Genomic DNA, 20,472 nt, shown 5'->3' with positions numbered 1-20,472 from the left:
GTATAGGAAATTAAATAATCACAATAGTTGTTTATTGCTTTGAAAAGAACAAAGTACAGGTTCTTCCATGGAAGAAAATCCAAAGACAAGTGTAGATTTGCAACCTTATGCTCAAACATCTGAGGTACGTTTTGTTTCACTTTGTTGTGTTACCATTGTATAAAAGAGGGCATTGCAACATGAAAAACAGAGAACACAAGGAAGCAATTCTTTCCTGCTGTTTCCACTTCGAGTGATTTTTCTGACACCTTTGTTGAAGACCAAATGTCTGGTGCGACTTCAGTCAGGATTCCTCTCGAACACTTTGCTAAAGCATTTGCCATGTTCTGTTGCTGTTTGCTGCTTGCATGCAAGTTTAGCTAAAACAAAAAAATAAAAAAAATTAAGCAACTGCTATCATCTTGTATTTCCTCTTGTATTTCATCTGATGAATTGCAGAAAATGGGGTCTCTATGCTGTTTGCAGAAATAGAAGTCCTACCCTCAAGTGCTATACTCTCTCACGCTTTTGGCAAACTCCTGCTGGACTTTGTGCTGATACACTTTTGAGTAATATTTGGAGAAAATAGCAAAAAATAAGTGAAGTAATTATTTTCCACAAGTCTATCATGAAGAGTTCTGTCATTCTGGAGTCAGCTTCCTTCTGGCCAGTCCAAGTCAGCCTCCTGTTACAGTGCTGGGTGCTGCCAGCCCTTACTCAGTGCTGGGTAACTGCCCCCAGGGCCGAGCTCACCCTCACCCAGACTACGAGTCAGCACATCCCACCATAGCCATTGGGTGGGTTCCTGGGTTCCTGCAAGAGGATCCGTTTCTTCCTGCCTTCTTACCCTACCAGTGCTGGCCCTTGGGAGGCAGAGGAGGTGTTTTGCTGTGGGCGCAGCACGAAGGGCTGGCTTTGGGAGCAGGGATCCTGGCGGAGGCAGTTAGGTGGAGCGGGTTTTCCTGCAATTGTAGGGGAGATTTTCCTGTTGTGTTTCTTTGTGACTGTCTCGCAGTTGCAGACGCAGTCAGTGCTGCCACAGGATTGCTGGGAAGGTGGTATCTCCTACTGCCTGTCCCAGCTGGACTGCTGGTGATTTCTGAGAGGGTCAGCGTGGTCCCTGTCTCCGCAGCAATGTGTCACCCAGAAGATAGAGGGCGGGATCCAGTGGTGGGTATGGGGCTGGGTGGCTTTGTGAGACTGGAGTGGATGCATATGTGTAGGTTTGCCATTGCAAGTAATTTAGGAAGTATTTTATAATGTGTTTAGCAGTCACAGGGAGGAGTTGAGGTTTGCTCTATTGCTGTGATGAATTATCTTTTTGGTACTGAAAACTCTGGAAAAAATGGAATATTTTTAACAAAGAGTATTTTTCATCTTGTTTTCAAAGAAGGGCTTATTGTCTTGTTAGTTGTCATAAAACCAGCAAGAGAGATAAAGGGGCATTAGCATCTGCATACTGTTAACAACATCTGGAACACTGTAATTCTCTTTTTAAAATAACAGATGAAGGCTGAAATACATGTTTACATGAGAAAAATGAAAAAAATACGGTAAATTCCTGAAGCTTGCTACACTCCTTGTGCAAAATCTTTTAAATCCTATTTATTTATTTGTAACTGATGAAGTTACATAACCTAAGGTGGTGACGTGCTTCAAACGTGATGACTGAGAGATGACGTTTTTTCAAAGGATGTACTTTTGGCAGCAATATGGTCAGAGTGATGGCCTGGTCACTACAGTTATTTTATATGCAAGTTCTATATCCACAAAAGCCCTCAAAACACTGCATACATTTAGGATAATCAGCATGTGTAGTCCACAATAGTACAGAATTTATAATGTGAATTTCCCAGTAAAATATTTCAAGATGAGCAATTTTGTGAGAATAGGACAAGCTGATATTCAGTGAAGTTTTAAAGTAGATATTTAAGAAGCTGCTGGAAGAAAAAGGTGGAGACTGTGCAGATGCATACCAGTAACTCTTTCAAAAAGTGCTGCTCTAGTTATTACAGTAAAATTGACCTGCTTGCCAGCTGACAAGAAATGTACAATTTATTCTATCTTTTTTTAGATAAACCGTGAGACTTTTTATGTCATTGATGAAGAACGTCTCAAAGGGATGTAATTAAGCTATTGTTTTCTCTTTCCAGGCTATCTTAAAAGCTACTAAGCTATTTTTTGAGTGACATTGAGAACCTTTTACTTGAGAGGCCTTTCTGGGGTACTGATACAGTTATTCAGAAACAATTGCTCATTTTAGGTTTTTTTCCTATTCCCTTTTGGGATGTTCTGAAGATTATCTGCAGAATCATTACTTTGAATATGTCAATTAAACTAGTAAGTAGTCCAACCAATCTAGTAAGTAGTCCTGGATCCTTTTCCTGTGCACGTGTGTGAGTGCATATATGTGTGTATGTGTTGCCAGAGCACAGGCATAGCTGGGTAGTAAAAAAGCATTTTCCATTCGTTTCATGAGGCTACTCAGCATGGCCTTTCCCAGGATCAGGATCTCCTTGAATACAGAAGAGGTGTACAAATCAAACATCACCCATATCTCAGGGCTGGAGGGAACTGGGACTCTAAGGAACAAAGACACTCTATAGTGACAGCTCAGAAAGACATTTCACTCAGCATAGTGAGCTTAAATTTGGTACTGGATCTTCTGGCTGTTGTACAGCAACAATGCAGGCTGCAAATTACATTGCTGATCCAACGCGGCCCTTTTCTGCTCTTAATTTCTTACCTTGAAGTAATGAAGTCTTGCCACATATTAAAAACATGTGAGGCAAGATTACATGGCTGTGGATAATGATTAGTTTTGTCTCAGGTCTTTAAAAAGCCTTTAAAGGATAACATTCTTAAAGGATGTAAATGCATAGAAAAAATATTTGAGATCACTAGGGTTTATTGTGGTATGTTTCTAAGTAACACTTTCTCAAGGAATAAAATACATGTGGGCATGCCCCTGGTAAGCAGTAAAGCATTACTGTCTCTTTGCAAAAAGCACCAGCTGATATGACTTAGAAAGTCCTCAAAAGAGGTTAAGTGAAAACTTGTCATTTTATTAGTATTTGGCTTTATTTCCAAAGAATAAAGAATAAGACTTTGCATCTCATTGTGACTAAGGTAGGGATGGTAAGTTACTGCACAGGCTGGCTTGGGATACCAAACCTTTGAGCATCTTAGGGGCAGAACAACCACAGCTTGTCTAGCACTACATGCAATTCTGTACATCTTTAACTTCTCAGTTGATTTTGCAATTTAGATTTTGTGTTCTCTTGTGTCAGAATCAGAATTTTTAATCATGCACTATTTTACGCATGCCCTAACCATTGTGGGTTATTTGGGTTAATGCTGCCATTTGGTAATCAAGCAGAGGAGAGGACTAGTAAAGTAGTTACTACACTGCTTAGTACTGTGAGTGGGAGAAACTTAGACCTTTGAAGCCTGTTAGAGAGTTGCAGTAGGATAGCAGGACGGACAAGGATGAACAGTTGGAAGGACAAGGGTCTTGTAGCCAGTTCATGATCTGCATGGAGGAAGCAGGAAGGCAAACTACTATTTTGTAAAAAAAAAGTATGAATAAAATACAGAAGTTGAAGTTAGGGGTGCTGTGTCAAGCAGGCTGGTCTTGAGACTTGCTGCAGACCCTATTGTGTCTGGTTCTCAGGAACTGTCCATGTGCCCTTCACATGCAGTAGGGACCAGACCTATCCAAATGCAGAAAAATTCCCATTCAGTGGTGTCAGCTGGAAACAGGTTGCTCTGGGATCATTCTCCTGTGACTCAATTCACTTTTCTGTGTCTCCTCAGTGACACCAGTAGGGCGGGAAATGTCCCAGTCCTCTCAGGGCAGGCCTCAAGGTCTGGTGAGGGCCCATGTGGGGATTCTTCTTCCAAATGGAGGACTAGTCCTGCTGGTTTCCATTTTATTATTCCTGGGCCCAGGAAGCCTGAGCTGAGTGTTTCCACCAGTGATAGAGGTTTTTGTCAGAGGTCTAAAACAGATAACCTTCAGAGCACAGGTATAATTTGTTCCTTATCCTCCACCTTCCGGGAGTTCACAGCTAATTTCCCCTTCTAATGACCTGATTAAAATCTTGATTTTTAAATACACTATTGGTCTTAGGGAGTTCAGTGTACTGAGAGTATAGCAGGCATAAATTAGAAGGAGCTCTTCAGTGTTAAACAGTATGGGGTTTTTGCAGTCGCTAGAATCTCTTGATATTTTCTGCAAATCTGAAGAATATAACTCTGAGAAAATGTGTTTGTTCTTTTAAAGAAGTAAAAAATCTTTAATAGACTTTTTTAATGTTCACACATGAGGACGAGAGAACAGGACAGCGAGAGGTTAATGCTATATGTTTTGTAATGTGACTGTAAATACAAGGAGCTTTAGTTCATAAAAAATACATCTTGCAGGTAGTTTAAAAGTCCTGCGTGGTGGGCGAAGTCACACTCTCATACCTGTAGCAGTTCCTGGGACATTTCTTGCTGTTATTTTTGCTGCTCTTTTTGATAAGAAAGCAGACCCTGGTGTTCTTCCTTGTGAACTTAAAATGTCTTTATCTAGGTGGAGGCAATGATTATGAATTTAAGTAGTATTAACAATTCCTTTTACTTAACTGTGGGGAAGGAATTCATAGAACAACTTGGTGGAAAGAAAATGCAGTAATTTCTTTCAGCCACCCTAAGATCTCCTGAAAATTTTCTGTAGTTTAATGGCTCCAGTGTTTCCAACCTGCATTACATTACGTATCCGTGTGTGTGAACACATGTGGCTGGAAGGAATGTGCTGGAACACATAGAGTATTTCTGTTGCTGTATCATCTGTGCTAAAGATCAGAGCGTACCATGTCATCTAAGGCATTTAACAAGTAAAATTCTCAGCTGGAGAAGTGTGAGAGATTTCCACCTCTACTGTGCAACCAAAGCCCTATGAAAATTGGTGGGTTTGAGTGAGTAAAATTATTTTACCTTCATTTTGCTGCAGAGTAGCATCTATCATCTAGGAATCTCTTAGCTTGAAATGAGTGAGAAAAAAATGGTGTGGTATATAGCAATTTGTCCCTTTTGGTAACCTTTTGAGGTTGCTCCAGTTGTTGTTTCCCATTAGACCAACATGTGAACCCGATGCCTCCACACCTTTTCGTATATAGCTATGATATACCCCAGAATAAATACCGATTTCTCAAACGAAGAGTGTGAATTTAGTTGAAGAGGTTTTTAGAACAGACTTTTAGCCATAAATTTAATAGGAGGTCACTAATGACGCCAGTAGACCTGTGCTGATTCACATGTGTTAAAGATTAAACAATCCATTGCTTTCCTTCCCCTAAAGAATTTTGAGGAAATATTAAATCTTGTATCTAAAGAATGTAAAGCTACAGGAGTTGCAAGAATATAAAAAATTGAAGGTCAAAATGCATTCCAAGTGTATAGTAGTATAGGTTTATGTGCACATGTGTAATATTGTACTTAATATATTACTGTAGATAATATTAAATCAGCAATTTCTTGATTACTTTGGGATTTACAGGACATGATCTTTTTTTTCCTAGTCTGTTAGCTTTTGAGCCTTAGTTATTGTTTTAGCTCCCATGAGAAGGAATATGTGATGTTGTGCCAAAGACCTTAATTCTGTGAGGTGTTCTTGTCTCAGTGAATAACATAACAGGATTCAGCTTTTTGAAAATATATTCTCCTACTACCATATGTTTCAAGCAGAGAGGGATGCTGTTGAGGCTTTATATCACTGCAAACAGCATGGCAGATGCGCTTTTGCTGTATTGATATTGTTTAAATATTACAAACAACTATTTCAACATCATGGAAACACTGCATGTAACTTCTGGACAAGGCATCATTCTTCTGTCAATAGAAATGTATGAATAGGATGAACTAGTAATTTTCTTTCATGCTGAACATTTGTTTTCGTATATCAGGAGCTGTTGAACAGACACTATCCTTTGAATATTTATTAATTTGCACTGCTTTGAGAAAAAACTGTGGGAAAATATGTAATTCCTTGCTTCAGGTTGTATGCAGCTTGCTTTCTTATAGAAAGTTTTCATCAAACATTTCGAAAGAAAAAAATCAGAGGTTTGGTTATTAGTTTTTTTACTCTACTAACACAAACTACACTATTTACATAAATATATCACTGTGCTGCTGGTGATTACTAGCATCATAACTACTCACAGACTTCAATGTCTGTGCTGCAAAAGGTAGAATCTGTAATGGACTTGGGACAACCTGAGGTATGAAGCAGTTCATTGGATTAATCACATTTGAAATGTTCATTAAATGGAATATTGAACAATCACATTCACTCGTTGGAAGGAAAAGTTGTTCCCAAGACAATTTTTTGTGTATCCTTGAGCAGCATAGAAAATGGCAAGAATAATATTTTCTTCTTCTTCTTTTATTTTTTTTTTTCGGAGTTAACAGAAGAAATTGAAAGCTTATTTGTTTTTTTTTTAATAGCCCATTGCAGGCTTTATGACAAGAAAGTAAATTAAAATTTTCCTTTAGTGGTGCACTTAACAGAAAAATGTTACCATTTCAAAAACTGCAGCTATGTATGAATGTTAGTAAACATTTATGTTGAATGTTAATAAACATTTATGTTAAATGTTAATAAACATTTCAAAAACTGCAGCTATGTACAAATGTTAGTAACCTGCCTAAGCACTCCATAGTTTATTGAGGAGTAGTGTGTGTGTGTGTTGACTGTAATTCCCCTTGTACTATAAACTTAGGATACATACATGGACATACACATGCACACACAACACATTTTATTGCATTTCATATGTACATGTTTATATTTTGTATTAAATTTCTTTTCATATTCGTATAAGGGCAGTTCAATAAATTTGATTTTCTATCCAAAAAAGTTGGCTAGTGTTTTCCACAAATATACTTAATCTTCAAGTGTTTGATGTTTAGCTCAGCCTGTGGTCTTGTGTCCATTAATTAATGTTCCTGTGTATGAATTTGGAGGACCAGGGCTGAAATGGCCTTGCTGTAGCAGGCATTCCATAGTAGCCTTAACACAGTAAATTGTTAGAAAACATTAACAGGAAAAATGCTATTCCAACCTGCTTGGGCAGATTTTGATCATAATTCATCAAACCATGACAAACTCTGATTTTACCGGAGATTTTTCAAGGAATTTTGGAACATATCACATGTCCAACTCTTTTGCTCAGTGCTCTTTCTTTAGTAAGATGCTTACAGTTTCCAGAATGGCCTACAGCTCTGTTTCTTTCTACAATGACAGATAGTTCACTACAATTTAAAAATTAACTGAAACAGCTGTAATTCATGCCATGAGCTCCACCTTTACAAGAGTGGAAAATGAAGTTTTGTAGGACATTTTCTTTCATTTGTTTTCCACTTCTGGTAGGCTGTGTTCTCACATGCTCTGAAAATTGCAGGATCAGCTGTAATAGAAAAGGATCAGGAGGCAATGTGTGGCATGTTAAAACATTGCCTGCTAGTTTTATTGTAATAGTGGGGGATTTATTCAGTGTGGGGAGAATTCTGTAGTGTTTTACTGACAAAAATCTTAATATAGTAGAATTTATGGCACATATATTTTTAAGTGTTGTTTTATATTTTTGGTAAGTTGATCCTGGATGGACATCAAGTGCCACCAAAGCACCTCTGTCACATCCCTAGTCAGCTGGGCAGGAGAGAGAAAATATAACAAAAGGTTCATGGATCAAGATAAGGACAGAGAGAGATCACTCACCAGTTACCATTATGGCAAAAGAGACTTGACTTTGGTAAAAAATTAAATTAATTTCCCCATCAAATCAGAATGGGGTAATGACAAATATAATACTTTGTCTCCCCTCCCCCCCCTTCTTCCCAGGCTTAATTTCACTCCTGATTTTTCTGCCTTCTCCCCCTCAGCAGTGCTGGAGAATGGGGAATGGAGGTTGCAGTGAGTTCATCATGCATTTTTTCTGCCACTCTTTCCTCCTCGTGGGGAGGACTCTTCACACTCTTCTCCTGCTCTGGCATGGGGTCCTTCTCATGGGAAACAGTTCTCTCTGAACTTCTGCAATGAGTCCTTCCCATGGGGTGCAGTTCTTCACAAACTGCTCTAGTATGGGTCTCTTCCAGAGAGTACAGTCCCTTCAAGAGCAAGGCTCCTCCAGCATGGGTCCCCCACAGGGTCACAAGTCCTGCCACAAACCTGTTCCAGTGTGGGTTTCCTGAAGGGTCACAGCCTCCTTTGGGCATTCACATGCTCTGGCATGGCCACAAGGGCTGCAGGTAGATATCTGCTTTGCTATGAATCTCTGCAGACTGCAGGGAGACAGCCTGCCTCACCATGATCTTCATCATGGGTTGCAGGGAAATCTGCACCTGGAGCACCTCCTTCCTCTCCTTATTCACTGTCTTTGTCTGCAGAGCTGTTTCTCTCACATATTCTCAGTCCCCTCTTCTCTAGCTGCAATTGCTTCTGTGCAGTAACATTTTTTCCCCTTCCTGAATCCGTTATCCCAGAAATGCTACCACTGTTGCTGCTGGGCTTTGCCTTGGCCAGCAGTGGGTTGTTCTTGTAGATGGCTGGCATTGGCTCTGACAGATGTTAGGGAAGCTTCTCACAGAAGACACCTCTGTAGCCCCCCAGCTACCAAAACCCTTCCACACAAACCCAATACAAATACCATGTTCCAGGTTAACTGTGCTAGGTTAGGGTGAAAAATGTTCTTTGACAATATCACACTGCAATTACTTTGTTAATACAAGAAATTTAAAGAACTGTCAACATTGATCATCTAATTAATGCCAATGAAAAACAGATAAATGTAAAGACCTTGTCAGGTCACCAGTCACTTCTCTGGTGAGCATTACTAGTTAGGTTGAAGTGTCCATTACTAGTTAGGTTGAAGTGTCAGATCCAACTTTAAAGAATTGTGTTAATCTTCTTAAAGTATTTTATTACTATGACATTACCAGGTCATATTGTATTCCTAGTGGATGTTTGGCTTTTTCCTTAGGAGGTTAGCAGAATAATTGTTTTGGACATAAATTGCAATTTTCTGGTTGGCATTTGGGTGGAGAAAGAGTGCTAGCCAGTGTACAGGAGACATGTACAGGTACTGGCTGTGAGAACAGCTCTGTGTAGCAGTGTGTGCTTTGCAGCATCTTTCCAAGGTCAGGTGATTTCTTCAGAATATAGGGCTGTGTTGCTCCCTGCAAGGAAGTGCTTACAACTCTGGTTCATGGAAGTCTCCCCTCACCAGCACTTCCTGGCATGTTTATCCTACTGCTTCTATGTACTGCTTTCTGTACTTACGACATAGGAACCATCCACAGCACTGGCACTCCCAGCAATGAAAAATCAGGAGTCAGCCTTCATGGGCTGATTTCAGTGCCACCAAATTGCCAAATTTTGCTACAGATAGAAATGTTTCAAAGAATGATGAACCCTGGCATGATGTCCTCCTCAGGAAATGTGGTTTTGATCTTTGATTACTAGGATGTCATTAAGTTCCATGCTAACAGTCTTCTGGACTTTTGGCAATATCTCTGATCCACAATTTTTTAAGTATAAAGTAAATGGAGAGTGTAATACAACCTTTTTTCAGCATAGCATTTCTTCTAGTTATGAAACAGTTTTTTCATCTATTCAGCTCTACTGGTATTTAGCATACTGAAATTTCTGTAATTCGGCTTTTGTTTTAATTCCTCGCCCATTTCTTTACTTCTGAAAACTTTTGTGTGCGCTTCTGTGCAAATGAAGGCATTAATACCACCTGCAAAATATGTCGTGCTTATAACCAGAGGTACAGAGATGCTAATTCCACTAGCGTTAGCAGAAGTCTTGCCATGAACTACATTAATAGTAGGATTTCAATTACTGCATGTTTACAACATACTACATAACTAATCATTATGTGCCTGGTGAGATGTCACAAATTCAAAGTTACTTAAGTATATTTTTGATTGTTAAATAACACTTGTTTGACAATCTTTTATTTTGATATATGTTTTTAAAAATACCTCCTGTGAGTAGAAAAATAGTATTTGTAATTTCAGTGACATTTTGGTAATAGTATAATTTTCTGCCAGTAATGCCACATTTTTGCAAATAGGAAATTATGTACTTGAAATTCCTTCTTTCCTTTCTGTGTCTGGAGGCTGTCTATGTGGCTTTCAATTTTTGAGCTATGCTGAATATGGAATACAACCATGTGCATATATAAACCATGCCTATTATGCTTCTGCCTAGTCTTTCAGTTTTCTGTGGCTACAGATTCTTTACAATTCTCAAAGAAAAAAAAAATAACCTCAACATGAAACCTTAAGGCAAGGGCCAGTGAGTTTGAAAGATTTTAAAGCTGGATCATCAACACACTGATCTGTACTTCAGACACCAATCTAAAAGTGAAAGCGGAATTGCAGTGGCTTTAAAGAGTACTCATTGGATTGCCCAGAAAATGCAACCCCTCTTCAGTGACTCTCAAAGGATTCATTATACAATCCCAGATGTAGTATGTTTTGACTTATTTGCAACTGCAAAAGAAAACAGGGGAAATGTAATTTTTTGGTTTCTATTAGTGTGCTCAGCTTTGATTACCCTGGAAGATAGGCTCTTATTCCAAGACATTTACAGTCTGAGATCAGATTTTGGCACCCTTTCTCATGCTGAATAGCATTAGTTAGGCCTGAGCTGCTGCTCATTCAGGTCAGATAGATCAGAATTAGTCATCAGTTGAGATGGTGGTATTTGTGTAGAGCCCTGATGGTGATTCAAACATCTCTCCATGAGGCAATGATGCAAATGTTTTTTGCTGCTTCTAGCTGTTTATCTGTACCTCTCTTTTATATGAGTACCATAAAAATACCTTTGGTTAAAAAAAGTACTTTAAGAAGGAAACTGAATGAATGAAACTGTTTGGCACACAAAGAAGCTGGAGGAATTTTGTACAGAAAGATTAGCATGCAAGAAAGCCTGTACACTGAACATGGTCCTAAGAAACCAACCTAAAAGGCTCAGAGGTTTTCACAGGCATGCTAATAGATGAGCAATTATTAGTTTGTCTTTTTGAACATTGTCTCTTGCCAACTCTGAATCCCTTTCTCCAGTGCAACATTCAGCCTGCAGGATAAGTGGATGATGAGGTAGACAGTTGTGGTGTGGAAGGGATTCAAACAATGTGAATGAGATTTTGATCTTCTGGGACTCCTGTGAGACAGAGAGTGAAGAGGAGGAAAGACAAACTGGTCTTCATTTGCAGAAAAGGCTTTCATCTCTTCTGTGCTGTGTGGCTATGGCTGAGAGGGGAGTTGTCTTCCTGCTTGTATTAAATTGCCAGACGTTTAATTTTGACCAGATGCACCGTGCAATAATGGCAGCTGATGGATAGTTATAAATGAATTAGTCTTTGGCAAACAACTTTATTTCAAGAAAGATCAGCATCACAGAAGATATAGAAAAACAAATTTTATGACAGGGTCAGCGCGTTTTTTAAATGCTCAAATTTCTTGGCAGAATAAAAGGACACATTAGTGCAAAGAGGCAAAGTATCCTAATTTCTAAGCATACCTCTGGAACAGACGCCTTGCTGCTCTTCCCACACAGCAAGGAGGACTGAATACTGATGGACAGTCTGAACCTTGCCTCTGTTTGCTGAACTTTCCTTTTTGCTGTGTTTCGTATTGAGGTTATAGGTAGCATTCCTGTCACTGCCACCATGCTCCCCACACTAATTGTCATGAAGTACAGAAGGTTCAAGCATGCTTGGTTCCCAAGGCTGCTAATGAGCCCTGAGCTCTTCTCACCCTTAATGAATCAAGGTTTGTTTGTGGGGGATTCTGGTCCTTCTGTCCTTTTCCCTGGTCAGGGGAGGAGTCAAGAGTTCACACAACTAAACAATGACTTTACAGTGTAAAGACGATGCAGCTGTGCCATCTGAAGCTGTCCTCAGTTATGAGCAACAAAGCTTAAATACATTGTACTGTGAAGAGGTACAGCTCTGTGAGTGTGAAGCATAGCTTTTGCTTCTGCTTCACTGACCTGTCTGCTTGCGGCAGCGACAGGCTCTTGACAGGAGCTTAGGCAGGGAGAGCTGCGTAGGGCGACTCTTTCAAAACCACACTCTGTAACACTGAGCACAGGAAGGGAAGCAAAATGAAGTTTTAGTTGATCTCTGATGGGGGTGTACTGCTACCTTCTCTGGAAAATCCCATGTCCTCCACTGAAAAATCATTGAAAAATCCACTTCAGATGTTTAGTAAGTTCACTAAAGCAGGCAGTAGTTCATATGTTTTAGCAGTAGAGAGTATTCGTTAAAAAAGTGATGCTTACACACACACACAAACTCCTCCTAGCAAATCACACAATGCACTATCTCACTGCACTTTACTGTCTTACTGTCTAGAGACCCTTCTTGTACAAGAGGTTAGAAATTTGGGCTAAACTACCTTTTGCCATCTACTTAATTCACCTTCCTTTAGGCTTTTCAGTTATGACACTGTGCGCTCCCCTAGCTATGTTTATCTTACTGCAAACATGTATGTGATATATTTTTGGCATGTGTATACAGGTATATATGCACAAAAGTACAGGTACATATAAATACAGCTGTATATGTTCTTGAAATACATAGGAATAGATTAGTATATGATATATATCATACATATTATATGTAAACTATCACATGCTTCCCTAGAAACATTATTCCTTGTGTATATATTCATATATATATTTACACAAGTAAACTTGGACATGTACTCTAAATTCCATGCTATTTCTATAGTAACAAATGAAAATTTCAATCTGATAAAATAACTTTGTTAATGGTAGTAGAGATTACAAATTTATCAATTATAATACTCTGGACTAATCCTTGAACAAAGGTGAAGTGCTTATTTAAAAAAGTTTTGGTAATAGATGAGTGAAGCCAAAAGCAGCATCTGCAGAAGAAATCTAATTTTGCTGTAATAGGCTGTTTGAAGACCATCATTTTAGGTTTTAATAATGCACAGAAACATCTACTGTTTTCCTTGATTGCATGAGAGAGAAAGGAAAAAGGAAAAAAAATGAAGGCGGCTTGGGGTTTTTTCATTCTTAAGTGAAAAGGGAGGGTGGGAAATAAAACAGTCCAGTTTTAAATACCTTGATATGTTCATGTGCAGGTTCAAAACTTTTGATTGCTCTCCCGCCCGGCGTGGTGGGTTGACCAGGGAGCAGTGGCGAAAGTTGACAACCCCCCATGGCTGACCCCTCATGTTTTCTCTTGCCTAATCGAATTTTACGTGTGTTTCCAGATAGCTGATCAGCTTCCCTGGATTTCGCTGACGCCACAGGAAAGCTTTGCCTGAAGATGGAAACACTGGAGTCAGAACTGACCTGCCCTATCTGTCTGGAGCTGTTTGAAGACCCGCTGCTGCTGCCTTGCGCTCACAGCCTCTGCTTCAACTGCGCACACCGCATCCTGGTCTCCCACTGCGCCACCAACGAGCCAGTGGAGTCTATCACCGCCTTCCAGTGCCCGACCTGCCGCTATGTCATCACCCTCAGCCAGCGCGGTCTAGACGGGCTCAAGCGTAACGTCACCCTGCAGAACATCATCGACAGGTTTCAGAAAGCCTCGGTCAGCGGGCCCAATTCCCCCAGCGAGACCCGCCGGGAGCGGGCATTTGATAACAACAGCATGTCGTCCTGCGAGAAGGTCCTCTGCCAGTTCTGCGACCAAGACCCTGCCCAGGAGGCAGTGAAAACCTGTGTTACCTGCGAGGTGTCCTACTGCGAGGAGTGCCTGAAAGCCACTCACCCCAATAAGAAGCCGTTCACTGGCCACCGTCTCATTGAGCCCATCCCGGACTCCCACATCAGGGGATTAATGTGCTTGGAGCATGAGGATGAGAAAGTTAACATGTACTGCGTGACTGATGACCAGTTAATTTGTGCCTTGTGTAAACTGGTCGGGCGACACCGTGACCATCAGGTGGCAGCTTTGAGTGACCGTTATGACAAGCTAAAGGTCAGTGCTACCTCTCAGCTTTCCTAGCCAAGCAGTGTGTGGTTGGGAAGGAAAGTACCCTTCAGTTGCATGCTAAATTCCTTGTTCGGGCAGGGGTTGGGAAAGGTGGATGTGCGATCTCTAATCAGACGAGATACAAATGCACATCTGTATGTGTGTTTGCTCATCACCATTTAAAATGTGTCAGATTTCACTTTAAGAAGAATTCCTCAGTTGTGCTTTGATTTCTCTAAAGCTGTCATAAGGAATATGTAGTATATACTACTCTTTAAGTGAATTTCCCTATGTACCTGCAGCTTTATTCCTGGCAGTTGGCAAGGTATAGTGCTGACTGCACATACACAGGCATTGATTGAAATGTCAGGCATTCTTTGCTGTTGATTATTTTTCATTAAGTTGCTTTCATTGTGAAAAGCCCTTCACATCACCACTAACAGGAGATGCATTTATCTGTGCTGGCTTTAGGGATGCCAGCTGCCTGTCCAGCCAGGGAAACCGAATGCTGGCTCCACTCTTCCCACGCTGCCTCCCACCAGCCTCGCAGGCAGTGCAGTCCTGAAAACAAAACCAGAATTGTTTTTGAGCTTGTTGCATTCCCACAGTTTGGCAAGCTTCTGGCATAACTCCTGCCAGGTAGCTGGAAGTCTCTGACGGCCTGGCCCTGCACAGGATGCCCTGGGTGAGGTAGCAGTGGGCAGCCGTGTCTCAGGGTTCTCTCAAGGCTCTCAGGGCTGCTGGCAGAGGCAGAGCTCCTGCTGAATATTGAGGCCAAGGTGAGTGACCTCCCATCCACCTGGGTGTACATTTCTCTCATGCCAATTCCTGTGCTGCTGCAGAGCCAAGGCAGGAACTAGGCATCCCATACTTACCTCCACCCACTCCCTCCAGACAGTTTGTGTGTGCCTGTGTGCAGTGGGATTTTTCAAAAATGGACTGCAATCAAGAAATCACAAGAGTGGAGAGCAAAGCTTATCTGCCCGGCTTCTCACACAGAATTTTGAAGGTGGAAAAGAAACTGAATTAATAGATTTAACTAACTTAAATCCTTTCAGATAAAAATGTGTGGCCGTACACAGATCTGTGATAACTTCAGGTGATTGCGGATGAAATCTACATACGCATTCTGTGTGGGTTTTTTGCCTTTATGAATATGCAAACATGCAGATCATATCCTATGATTATATTAACATAATGAAAGACACTTCTCTGCCTGGACCCAGGAGCTTACTTTCATCTCTTAAAGATGTTATTTACTAAGGAGGAGTTGTTATTTTTGCTTTCTTCTTTTTCTAAACTGATCTCTTATTCTAATAGTTTATCCATTGATAATGTTGAGCATGAACTATAAACATGAATCGAAGATGCATGGATTTACAGTGCTTTTTAATAATCCAGTGGGTTTACATCCTTAACAGGTGCTACTATTTAGTAAGATAACAGTGTATGGTTTATCAATGTTATACCAGTAGGAACAGACTACTTAACATGAAATACCTTCAACATTAAATACTGGATAAGTATATTTTTTGGATGTGAAAAAATAGTAAATGTTTCTTAGTGCTGATGTACATAGACAATGCGAGTCTTGAAAGAAGACTTTAAAAGGCATGTCTTCTCTCTTGATGTCTTTGACTCCATTTTGCAGATAGTTGTGAAGAAGACGAGGGTATTTTTGCACAGTCTGTGGCTTTTCTGTGCAAAGATGCCTGTTCAAAAAAGCGTCTTTGCTTAGACTTTAAGAAGGTGCATCTCACAAAAACAAATAACATTTGCATTGGATGTTACCCAGTGTAGCTAACCTGGCAGAAGTCTAATAAAGTACTTTCCACCAGTTTTCTGGAAGATTAATTAAAGTACTAATTTAATGGTTACCATAGTCCTAGGCCAAATAACTCTTGCCTCATACCAACAACTCCTAACATCATTTATGATCATCTGTATGATTTCTTTTGAGATGTGGACTATCTTTGTACCCACACTGTATCAAACAAGTTTACATAGACAATTACTAGTCTATGTGAAATCCTGTTCCTATTGTCTTTGTCATGAAGCAGCCTATTTCACGTTGCTACTGCCAGTGATGAAATCAGTCAGGCAATTATGCCAGCAGTTATGATACATTTATGCTCTGACTCCAGGAACAGTAGGCTAGGTGTTTCCCATCCAGATCCAGCATCCATTCTCTGTTCATAAGAAGATAATCTGAAACCTACGTCTTCCCTTTCCCCATTAGATTTCTGTCTCAGCAATTTGTTCTGGTTTATAAATCAATCTCAGAAAATGAGATTTTCAGATCTGTAGATTGGCATTTGCCCTACAAGAAGTGAAAGAACAATACTGGATCACACCGGTGTTTGGTAGATGACAGGCAAGAATTTCAGGCCCCTTTCCACTTTCAGACCTCCTCTTCCTTCATAAATGGTTATATGACCTCTTTAGTCACTGGTCTTTCTGCCAACATAACATTAGGTATGTGCTTGCAGACAGTCTTTGTTAACTTACAGGTAATGTACACACACCTTTCGCAGACTAAAAATTCAAATAGATCAGAAAATCTCCACTAGAGAAAACTGTTGCTTGCTATAAATCTGCGGTGGCTTTTTAATATACATGGGGTTTGATATGTCTTTAAAATCTTTAAAATCTTGTAAAAAAATTCTGAAAGAATGAGAATGAGGTAGCCAGTAGTATAGTGCATCAGTTAAAAAAATATGTGGTTAATTTTATCTTTCAAAAAGAAAAGCTAAACCACTTCAAGTGACTCTTGTGATTTTTCTTTTTAAATGGACATGCTGTTGATACTAACAACAGCGACTGGTGTTCCTCTGGGTGTTAAGCTATGCTAATTACTCACATTCTCTTGCAGCGGTGTTGCTAATTGTTTAAACAATATCTCACCCTTCATTAAGCATAGGACAAAAGATGCCATTACAATCTAGCTCCTTTTGTGGCAAAAATGAAACTCCTTAATTAGGAGTTCTGTACACTTGTCCAACAGAGGCGTCTATGCCGAAGTGTGTTTAACAGTCAGTGTAACAGCAATTGTGGACATCTCAAAATGAGGAAGTGTTTTCTGTAGCAACCATCCCCAGCTCTGAGAGGTGCTTTTGTTTCTCAACTTACGCTGGGGTTGAGAAGACTGAGGGCACTTGTGTTCTTCCAGGAGCAATCCTTTCTTTCTTAGCTACACGATCATGGGATATACCTTTATGCTTATTTTGGTTTAGTGATTATAGATGTGCTTTGAGTTTTTTGTTTTTTTTTAAAGTGGATCATACACATACACATATAAATAATGGCGAAAACAATAAGCCATGACTAAAATAGAGAACAGGAAATATCCTGGTGATACACTAGATCTATGAAGTAGTGGTCAAAATTATGATGTAAATTAAAAATAATTTTTAGTTGCAAAAATTTTGCAACTAAAGAGAACTTTAACCATCAGAATAACTAATGCCTGTGCTTACTGCACCATATCACCTATAAAAAAATATTCATAGGTAATTACTTTTGATATTGATTCTGTCACTTTTGTCTTTTCGCAATGAAAAGACAATTTAAAAGTACAGTCTTCTTTTTTCAGAGAAAAATTATAAAATTACCATTGTTCTATAGATATATTTAGACTCATGAAAGTGGAAAAAATCCCAATAAATAAGATTTATTTTGAAGAAGAGAGAATATTTGAGAGAGAACAAACTTATAAGGTGTGAATGGAAAGATATTGCTCATTTAATATTAGCAAAGAGCCATGAAGAGGTGTAACAAAAGAGAAAGATAAATGGTAAGGCATATTTTTAAATGGTATAAAGCCAGAACAACACTACTGCAAGTGATTTTTTTTACTTGTCTTCATATTTACTGAGAATTTGGCCTCTGACAAATATCTTCTTGCCAAAAAATAATTTTCGCACAATTTTCATAGTTTCTTAGGTCAAGAAAGATCTTCTGTTGAATTGAACTTCTGTAGGTTAGCTTTGGTTCTCCATATTTTTTTTGAAATTTATTAGCACTCATTTGTTTTGGACATGTTTATGAAGTCAGGGCAACCCCTCTGAATAGAACTCAGCAATTCCAGAAACAAAAGGGAGCTTCTTGTTTGTGTGGTTTTCACCTAGTTTTAGTGGCAGAATCCATCGACATCTATTTTTCCTACATTCAAGATGCAAGGATTCTGTTTTCTATGGTGTGTCCATTCAACTAATCGCAAATAATCTTTTTGTTAGAAAGCAGTCATAAATTGTTTCCACGTAGGGAGGATTGCATTCAACTCTTATAAATCTACTTTGACTGTGTAAAGGTGGGAGACTTTGTCAAATCCACAGCTACTACAATAGAAAGCAAAAATATGTCTACTTCCCTGCTAGATATCTCACGAATTAAAAACTTTTCATATTTAAATGCCTTTGCAGATATACTGGCAAAATACGTGTTGAAGCTTTCCAACTATTTTTATTTGGCATTGTTTTGTAATGGCAGCTTGGTCATTAATTGATATATGGTGATTCTCTAAGAATCCAGCATTTACAAATCTGTACTCCAACAAACAGTGGGATTGACAATCCAGGAACGTTGGTTTCTAGACTTACATATAAATATATTATACTTGTACATGTAAATATTTTTCTATATACATTTAATTCCTTTTATGTCCATATTTACATTGCGTCAGCATATAAAGGAAATATTAATTTATTAGTATTTATTTATTTATATTTAGTATTATTTATTTATATTTATATAAATAGGAAGTTACATAATACAATATGTTGGTATTTATGTGAAAGTAGAGTTGTTTGTCTAGCATAGAAATATGGGTAATTTTTAGTAATGTCTAAGTTCATGAATATCTAGAATCTTGAATTTGAAGAAATACACATATGCCTATATTTTAGGTAAATATGTACACTGTCATGTATATGCTTAGGTCAGTAAAAGTATATTCTATCACATATATATATATAAACTTCACAATAATTACTTTATTTCCTGTCTATTTTTAGTATTCCACGCATATATCTTTTTTAGTAGTTGAATATATTTACATCTAAATTTATATTTTGTTTGCATACCCTTAGCTTTACTAACTTTATATTTAAAGGAACTCTTTTAAAAAAATCCAACTGATATGTAAAGACATAGTATGTCAGTGTTATAGTGATATGTGTTATTAAACATTTAGATAAATGGCACTTTCCCTTACATTGTACTTAACAGATTGAGAGTGTGACTTTTTATAGTACCAGTTATGCAAGTTTAACATGTAGTTAAAACACTATATGCAACCTAACAAAATGTAGAACTCAAGGACTTCCATTATTATTAGATTAGATGCACCTTGATATATTATCTAGTATTACTTAATTATTTAACCCAGCAACAGATGCAAAAATATAACTAACTGTCTGTGCTTCTGTATTTACAAAGATCCAAAAATTTTAAGTTGTTCCATGGAAGAAGATTGACATAGGAATAAACTATTTGACTACAACCGTTTTCCAACTACAATTATTTAATTACATTGACATATAATTATGAAGGCAAACTTTAGAATGTTGTCTCTTTAGTTTAGTGTTATCTCAAATGTCTGTTTCCTCTGCTTTGTATTCTTTGTCAGAGTTTAGAAGGATAATAGAAAGTGTTAATAACGAATACCAATATTAGTCTTTTACGGCAGGAGTTGTGTGGGGTTTTTTATATTAGAAACATTTTGAAGTCACTCATAGATATGACTGTGGATAATAAACTATGATTTTACAATAGTTCTAGGTACTGTGAGGTTGGTTTTATTTTATCTGCCTAAGTTCCTTTAGGTAATATATGCCATAGTTTTTCAAAACTTACTTTCACAAATTTAACAGTTGGCAAGCCTTTCACATACTATTTATTTCCTTCAATTTTATTGGAAATGATGGTGTTGAAGGCCTAATCTATTCCGGAAGAACAAAAGAATTAAACAAAATTGTGAATAGTACAACATTATTATCTTTGTTCTTGTGACTCTGATTTCCAGGGAAGCCAGACTAGGAATTAAGTAAAGGGTACTGTCGTACTTTTCCATGGTTCTGGTCCAAACTGTTCAGATAACAGATTTTAAGAGTCCATGTTCAAGCTCCAAACTGGCATATTGTAATGGCCTCTTGATTGACCCTTTGTTGCCTATGTGTTTTTAGATAATACGGTGCTTGAAAGTTGTTGGTGGTAATGTAATGAATGGCAGATACTTCCTTGCAATGCGAATTTGTGTTTAAACACAAATAATAAAGTGATAAACATGGAAATTGAGCAAATAGATGAGTTTAAAGGCAAACAACAAACTGTTTTAGAACACTGGACACAGGTTGATCCTTTGTGTAGGAATGTAGTATCTCGCTACCAGAGTAAGGAAGACTGGGTTGGTTACAGGAAAAGTAACAAACAAGTCATTTTTCAAAGGCAGAATATTTGCAGGTTTTAGCATAACAGAACATTTCCT

General features: G+C 38.5%; 1 protein-coding gene across 3 annotated transcripts in view; it reads left to right on the top strand.

Annotated features, from left to right (window-relative positions):
- MID1 (midline 1) overlaps positions 1–20,472 on the top strand; it is a 241,620-nt gene that overhangs the window by 133,212 nt on the left and 87,936 nt on the right. For all 3 annotated transcript variants that reach the window (XM_017812359.1, XM_017812360.1, XM_017812361.1), the window contains exon 2: positions 13,279–13,994. In XM_017812359.1, coding sequence (XP_017667848.1) covers positions 13,335–13,994 — 660 coding nt within the window. In that variant the 5' untranslated portion in view covers positions 13,279–13,334. The remainder of the gene's footprint in view (positions 1–13,278; positions 13,995–20,472) is intronic.

Source organism: Lepidothrix coronata, unplaced genomic scaffold (assembly GCF_001604755.1).
Source record: "Lepidothrix coronata isolate B3197 unplaced genomic scaffold, Lepidothrix_coronata-1.0 Scaffold35, whole genome shotgun sequence".
Taxonomy (NCBI): Eukaryota; Metazoa; Chordata; class Aves; order Passeriformes; family Pipridae; genus Lepidothrix; species Lepidothrix coronata.
Note: the sequence above shows the minus strand (reverse complement) of the source record. Positions and strands in the feature narration are given on the sequence as shown.